We start from the raw sequence: 8,599 nt of genomic DNA on the forward strand, positions 1-8,599 counted from the left end.
GGGGGTGGGGGGGGGTGGAGATTACATACATTGCTTCATTGCATCAAAACAATATAGGTCATATGGCGACTTTCCAGCTTTACAGGATACAAAAGGGCACCTGAGCAGAACCACTGCCATTCTGTGAGGTAGCTAGATAGCTAAATCCAAAGTCCCTTTCTGTATTCCAATCCAAAGCAAAGAGGGGCAAGTGGATTGAAGTCAACGTTCTTTACTACTTGGCCACAGTAGACATAATAATTACTCATTTCAGTAAAATAAAAAATAATATAAAAACATTTACATGTTGTTTAGCATGATACAAATCTGTAATCATAGACATTAAAATGTTCAAATTGTTTAAAAAGATATATACAAAGGTAAAATTTAGGTTATTCCTTATTTTGCTGAATCATCTTAGTTTAAAAAATTCCTGATGTCAATGACTTGTGATAACAACTGGAGTATGCCAGGAGTACATAGGTAACCAAGACTGTGGGCCCCGACCTTTATTGTTGGCACCTTCATTTAGGCTTCTAAAATTGCTTCTGAATTTAAACCTTGAAAAATAACAAATGAACAATTTCATATTCAATTCAGGACAGGTCTAATGTAAGAATTCATTGACATGCTTGTCAATTGATAAATAGTAGAACTTTACATCAGAAGCTTAAATTTGAAGTATAATTAATCTGAACACAGTGTAAACTCCTCCACACATCACTATAACAATATCCCTCTGTACTCTTCAATTCTCCCCAGCTCAAATCTCATTTTCAACAGACTGGTGAAGTTATCTCTATTAAATTTGACAGCTACTTAGTCTCATTAGCATTCGCTTGTCCCTCGCTTTCAACTTTCCCCTCATTTCCAGCATCATTTGACTCTCCATTCAAAGATTCGCTACCATTTCCCTCCTCTATTTCATCAGCCTCGGCCCCTCGGGATTCCTCGGTCTCTTTATTCCATTGCTCTACTTCAGCTTCATCACCAGACGGCACTCCAACAGGTGTTTCTGTACCAGCTACCGAAGATGTATTTGAGTCCCTCGATAACTTCATTTCCTGGACTTGAGCCTCTATATAGATAAATAGATAGCGAGATGCTAAATGGTTGATTAAAATGTTGCAGGTTTTATATTCATAGTTCATGAAGTTGTCAATTAAAATCTCATTAAAGTCAGTTGTTTATGCTCTGATTTTCTACCTAGCAAAATGAAGTGGAGCATCCGTCACAATATGATTTTAATGAAATTATGAAGTTGTGAAAGCATTAAGTAAACATCACTCAATACATGATAGCAATATATACATACCCTGATTTGTAATTTATATCAAATGATCTTGGTTTCAATTAATCTAATTTTCTAACGAATCTACAAGAATGGCGCTTTCCGTTGTCATCCATGAATTCTAATATCAAATCTACTGTTCAACCAATGATAAATGTACCTTTAAATTTTCTACCAATGTAAAATTAAAGACACTGACATTATTCCATTTTCTAGCTTTAAATTGAAAGCCAATATATACAGAGACGCCAATTTTCGTGAGCCAAATTTATTTTCTTTAGCATGACTTATGTGGCTGCCAAAAAGAAGACACACTGTTATGTCATATTTTACATTTTATTAATGAAACCAACAAACATTGAAGAAATTATTCTTCATTTCCCAACAGTTTCAACATTACTCACGTATATCTGTTAACTCCACCCCACACAGTCGGAGGTAATGTGACCTCTCATCCTTCCCGACAAATGACCTCACCGACGTCTTTCCTCGCCAACCGCAGAAAATAATCTCAACATTTGGCTCTGGATCACTGAAAACATACATACATCATGAAACTTACAAATATATTTAATTTGGATCTTTGTTTTAGATTTAAGTATATGTACCTTACAGTTTTTCAGTCAAATACTAGCCACCAAAAGGCAGTTAACCTAATAAGCCTTCTATTATTTTGTATGGTATACATTGAACATCGACAAATTGTTGTAGATTGACTCCTAGAATTAATTTCAAGAATCTAAAGTCTCAAAATTCTGAAGACATAATTTAATGATCCACCATTTAGACTAGCTGCATTACAACAATGCCAAATTTAAAAATCATCATTTTTAATCCCTGCAACAAAGAAATATGCAGTTATTCAAAATCTTGCAATCAATTCAACAAGGTGTTATGATAAAACCATAGAGATATCAGAAACATACATGACCAACTCATTATTATATTTTACTTATTTTACAACTTCACATCTTTATTGTGATATTAGTAATAATTACTGGTAGTATTAACAAAACTTATAGAAACAAAATAATAAGCAAGCATACCTTTCGCTAGGTTTGAAATGAAAAAGAGTGCTGCCAGGGTCTGAAATGAAAGAATAAATTTCATCTTATAATGACTGACTTCAAAGAAAATTATAATTTGACTTGTGATCTCACTTCATGGAAATGATAAAAAAACGTGATCTCACTTCATAGAAATGATAAAGAAAAATGTGATTTCACTTCATAGAAATGATAAAGAAAATCGTGATCTCACTTCATGGAAATGATCAGGGAAATTATGGTAAAATGCTCTATAAAGTGAAAATAATGTTCAAAACTTAATGGCAAAAATTAAAGAGTAAAGCTACTGCAATGTAAAGGCTGTTTACATCAATAAAGCATAACATGTTTAAAATCAGCTTTAGGGATTTTCAATATTAGAACACATACATTAAGCTGCTAAAGGTATAAAGCCTGGTCGGACTGCACACCGGTCTATCTCTATATAGATGACATTGGCTTGCAATTATCACTTTAAGGATTCAGAAATTTATTCCTTACCCATAGCATATACACTCTCCTGTGCTGAAGGTGACAATTTACAGATGAACGGGTTTTCTTGACTAAGAATTGTAATGATATCTTGTTTGGTCAGGGATACACGTCTACCTCTAATGTGTTGATGTATTGCTAACAATCCCTGATAATGATGAATAAATGCATATGTAATTTTTATATTATAAATGAACTACAAACTGTTTAAGTTAAAATAAGAAACATTAGAGAGGGTCAAGTGGTGTATGTGTGTTTCACAACCCAGGGATCATGCATTTAAACCTTATTGCCGTCACAACCATGTTTCCTCATTTGGCTTTAATACCAGTCAATTCAACCAATGTTCAATTAAGTTTTGTTTGTTTAGTTTTAACGCCACATTCAACATTATTTTGGTCATATCTTGGTGATCTGTCCCCCTAACAGATTTTTCTGAATAGCTAACCACTAATTACAAATAGCTCTACATTAGATTAGATATAAGGAACAATATTACAAACCAACTGTCACAGAGAAATTTCATCTCTCCAGAGGATGGAACCATTTTTTTTTAAACTAACAAATATTTTCACAAAAAGAAATGTCCAATAATTCTATCAGTACACAGGTTAACAGTAAACTACAACTTTCAATAATTCACACATCAGTTCTACTTTTCAATATAAAGTATGAATATTATCATATGTATTTCTTACATCTTGAGAGAGTCTGAAATCACAGTCTGGTACAAGAGGCGACGGTGCATTACTGAAACATTTCACACCTAGATTGATGAACTGAAAAAGACAAAATTCATTCAAAACATTGAAGTAAAGATTTCATAGCAATCTACAATTGGGATGTATCAATCAAGTATTCAATCAATGCAAAATAACAAAATCATGTCACAGAATAAGATGTGATATAACAAGCCAAAGGAGGGGAAAAGGAGCATTACGACAATTTTCAGACAAATATTTGGTTCATTATGGCTGTGTATATTTGATAATCTGAAGATATTTTTATAAATATTCAACACCCAGTCTATGTAAAAGTTCAATATTTCAAATGATATGGAAGTTTGTTTTTTCTGATTTAAACTCAATATTAACACATTTTGGTGATATCTAGGTGGTCAATTAACCTTACTGGTTTTCCTGGATAACTAACCAGTAATTACCAATTTCTCTGCAAGTGGCTGACTTGTAATCCTGAATGATTACTGAATCAGCAGTTTTTAAATCCTTAAGTCACACAGTAAGTTACCTTAAGTTACTGTCATAATTCTGTCAAAAGCCTTGTTAGAATTGTATGGACAGTGACCTCCTATTATGCTCTTATGTATTTAGTTTCAATCCATTAGTAGTTTTGGACACACCAACTTGCACACAAAAACTAAACCAAAGTGTGACCCCGACACCTGGGTGAGTACAATATCTCTCCCTATTCTGTGTTTAGTCGAGCTAAAAATGTATATAAATTAATGTTTGAACTGACCTTGACACGTTCACTGTTACAGATGACTAGGTTACGTATTGGTTTAGAGACGTAATACAGAATACGCTTCATATTCCTATACATGATCTGTTCTATACCTAAATCTTCTGATATTTCATAAAATTGCCTGAAAATAAACAATAACAATTAACTTACTATAAACATGCATTCCATCTTCATCTAATCAAATTTACTGTACATATTTTCTACTTTTGCATCAAAGAGACTTGTAGACAGTATAGATCATGTTGAAGTGAAGCATCTAGGAATACCAAATGATTTTTCTATGACTCGCCAAGGACTAAAAATCATGCCACTCAAAGGTGAATATGGAGTGAAGAAAATCTGTATGAATTTTGTATGTATACATGTAATAACTCTTTTAGCTAACTTAATAACTTGTATATTTCCTATATTATGCCATTTATAGCTTACAACCTTTATTTTCTATGCATTTTGTGTAAATACTTTTTAAATAATTTTATCGCCTTACTGTATACTGGGCCATATAGGATCATTTTTCGAGCAGAACAGGAACGGGTCTTCTTTATGTCCGAACATGACCAATTTTATCTCCTCTTCTTTACTCTCCACCCTCATTTTCTTAGCTGGTGGCGGCCTGGAACATAACAAGAGCATCGTTAAACAATATGTTTATCAATAATGCAACAACTTTTTTGAATATCATTAAAACAAATGTGAAAGGTGTGAACTAAGCCATAAATTCCGGGAGATCATGTTTCAGTCATGAAAATATATCAAACAACAGTAAATATTGCAGACTTAAATCAGATCTTGAGGTAATTAGAGATTTCTCAACAGCAACAAAAATATTATCAACTTTTCAAGCTTGTTTGTATTTAGCAACAGTTTTTTTAGAACAAACTACCTTAGTAAAACACATGTACAAAAATCTTGGAATAAGTTAACACACTGAAGTTGAGGAAAATTTATACCAGCAGAGAAGTTTCTGACAAGTCCTCCAAAAAAGTTGCTCCTATGCAATTAACTATAGTAAAACCTCATAATACAGTAAATAAATTTTCTTAAGCCTGGCCTGCTTTGCTTTATGATCATCTCTTTAAATTTAAACAAGACATTCAAGAGCCCTTAAAAACAAAAACCAAAATTCAAACACACACAAAAAGAAACAACAACTTTAAGAACACATACTTATCATCAGTTTCATTGTCCCCACTTTTCTGCGGGTCCCCACTTTTCTCTGAGTCCCCACTTTTCTGTGTGTCCTCACTTTTCACAACTTCATTTTTATTGTCAGTATCTACATTACTATCACTCTTCTCACTATTATCTTTAACTTTATCCACATTCTCTGTCCTATCAGAGTTATTACTTTCATTCTGTTTATCAACAGTGTCCTCAGTTTTTATGGTGTCAGTATTCTGTGTTTCCATGGCAACAGGTGCAGCGTCAGTGTTCTCTGTTTTAACCTCATCAAATTTTTGTGCTAAGCTTTCCTTCTCTTCTAATGATTCTGGAAATTGAAGGAATTTCATAAAACAATTTTTAGTTAGGTTTGTAATAATTGTAATCATACAGACATTGTTAAGATCTTGTTGAAAATAGAAAAGGTACTAAAAAATACAAAAATGTCACAAAACTGTACAAATATATTTCAGCATTTAAGAACTTTAAACATTTGTTTTGGCAAAACATAAACGTCACTTAAATGACCTTGAATATCACTGCTGATTTTTCAGAATTCCAGGGAATTTCACCATAAATTTGTTATCTCATCAGCAGAACACAGTCTTTTTTATGTATTATGATTGCCACTTAATTCAAGGCTTTTGTCTAAACATTAGATTTTTAATAAAAGAATAAATTCTCCATAAACTTATAATTTATTCAACAGGACAGGGTCATTTGTTTTTTCAGAACGCCACCTAAAAGACTGTCTTATGTACAATACTTGGGACAGAGGTACTTGTGTTCTAGGACTACATCTTGTACTAAAATGGTCTTACTTCTATCCTCAACCTCCTTCTTGTGTTTCCTGCCCGCTAAATGACTGTTATAGTCATTCCTGCCCTGTAGTTTTGCATTACACAAGTTACACCTGGCATATGTGTAAAGTCCACCATGGTTCCGCACGCCAAACGTGAAGTGTTCAGACCCTTTGATTTTCTTCTCAGCCTCATCAAGTCTTACTTTTGGGTTGATTATTGGGTCAACACGTCCTTAAAAGAAAGTGATTTTTTTTGCAGTTTGGTGTATTTTGATTAACGTAACAACCACCTAGTGTATAATTTGTAACAAAATTCTCCACAAGGATTGTAATCTTGACTAAGCCATGAAGGGGAAACTAGGAAAATTACCCAAATGAAGAGACAATACTTATTCTTTTCAGAAGCAACTTACTGACATATCTAAACATGTTTAACACTATGTATCACTCTAAAATCTTAATTTCATATTTCTTAAATCAATTATATGTTACCAACAAACATTATTTTCGAATACTCTTTTGCAAAGCTGTAAGTCACACTGATATTGAAAAGGTCATATATTGTCACCTTCAACTTTATTGGTAGCCAGTGACCATAGGTGCCCCTACATGCATTATTTGAGGCATTAGACGGCACCTTAGAAGAACCACTGATTTTTCTGTAAGTCTGCTGGATGGTCTTCCCACATGAAATAAACTTGACATTCCCGGTGAGATTCAAACCAACACCAGAAAGAAACAATTGATATGGTTTTTACATAATTTATTTTAGCTCGATCGAAATCCGTTACTGAGCAATGAAAGTAAAATTTCTTGCTCAAGGAAACAACGACTTGCCCCTGACTTGGTTTAAACCAAGCGAGCGATCATTAGATTACTAGTCTGATGCTTTAACCCTTCGGCCATGCTGCCACTTTAGGCAAATGATTTGAAGCTGGCTACCTTAACAAATGCAGCTTCCAGAAAAAAATATCAAATATCAAAAAAATATATGATTACAGTGAAATTAAGAAAACATTTAAAACATTAGTCATCTTTACAGAACTAAGCAGAATGATTTAGACTGTTGTAAGAGATATACATACTGTTGACTCTACCAGATGACCATGGTAATTCTTGTGTTTTATGTATCACAGCTATAAAGAAAGCTCCAGTGTTCTGTTGATGTGGTAACACTCTTATACTGGAAAATATATCAATATTCTATTGTTAATAACAACTACAAAGATAAATACTAAAAGGTTAATATAAATACATGTATATACATGTATGTACATGTATATAATTATAACAGCGAGAACATTTGTCGGAAATGTGAAAACAATGTGATAATTTTTTTGATATACATGTATATAAATCGTAACCAACATTCAGTCATGTGAAAAATTTAAAGGTCTTAAAATGAATTACCTACTACCTGTTTTTTTTCCATTTTACATTTGGTTTTATGTCGCACCAACACAGTATATGTCATATGGCAACTTTCCAGCTTTATTGGCGGAGGAAGATCTCAGGTGCCCTTTCATGCATTAGTTCAGGCACAAACGGGCACCTAAGCAGAATCACTGACGTTCCTACCTGTTCAGACAGTGACTGACCCGAGACTGACCTGAGTAGAATGTTCGAGCTACCACAAGCTTTCACAAGCCAGATAGACTGCGTCCTCACTTCTTATGTAAAATTAAAAATTCAAAGTCCAGTATACACCTCATTTTATATATACAAAACTATTTACAGACACCATACTAATACTACCACATACCATCTCTCTAATTTGGCGTCCTGTGCCTCTGTTATGATTGGAGGATAGATGGTACTGTCCCACAGGGACTTGAAATGTTCCGGAGCTTGTTCTTCTGTTTCATACCACTCTCCTTTCTTTGTCATAACCTGTAACAAAATAGTGACAACCACTTATTTATTATACATAACAACATAACCAAAGAATAAAGAATTAGAATATATATATATTTCATTCCCATCCAGTTATTTTCGTTTATGTGGTTAAATTTTATTTTCTAATATTTTCTGCCAAATCATTTTAACTTAATTCTAGTACAAGTTTTACCACCAAAGAAAACTGATGATCACTTATAGAATATTGAACATATTATGACTACATCAATTTGAAATTTACATTATGAACAAGAAATCACATTGGCATTCAAATTATAACTTTTTTTTTTTAATGACTTTTTATTCCACATGGACAGGAAGTAAACAGTATAAAACACTGTCAATGGTTTTGTGTTGGTTAAAAGTTTTCCTTAGCTTAACAATATCACAATATAATATCAATGGGAAACAAGAATTTGTAACAGAGTTACCAACGTCCCCCGCCTC

General features: G+C 33.1%; 1 protein-coding gene across 1 annotated transcript; it reads right to left on the minus strand.

Annotated features, from left to right (window-relative positions):
- On the minus strand, positions 1–8,143 carry LOC132719613 (RNA cytosine-C(5)-methyltransferase NSUN2-like; the record flags this gene model as incomplete). The annotated part of the gene is given in 11 exon segments (XM_060703406.1): positions 1–1,057; positions 1,675–1,802; positions 2,317–2,356; positions 2,818–2,956; positions 3,507–3,587; positions 4,288–4,414; positions 4,781–4,906; positions 5,461–5,782; positions 6,276–6,488; positions 7,342–7,439; positions 8,019–8,143. Coding segments are annotated over 11 exon segments (1,662 nt in total), but the record flags the coding sequence as incomplete, so codon positions are not given.
- Positions 8,144–8,599: the final 456 nt, after the last annotated feature.

The sequence above is a fragment of the Ruditapes philippinarum genome, unplaced genomic scaffold (genome assembly GCF_026571515.1).
Source record: "Ruditapes philippinarum isolate M1 unplaced genomic scaffold, ASM2657151v2 ctg17320_1_1_1_1, whole genome shotgun sequence".
Lineage (NCBI taxonomy): Eukaryota > Metazoa > Mollusca > Bivalvia > Venerida > Veneridae > Ruditapes > Ruditapes philippinarum.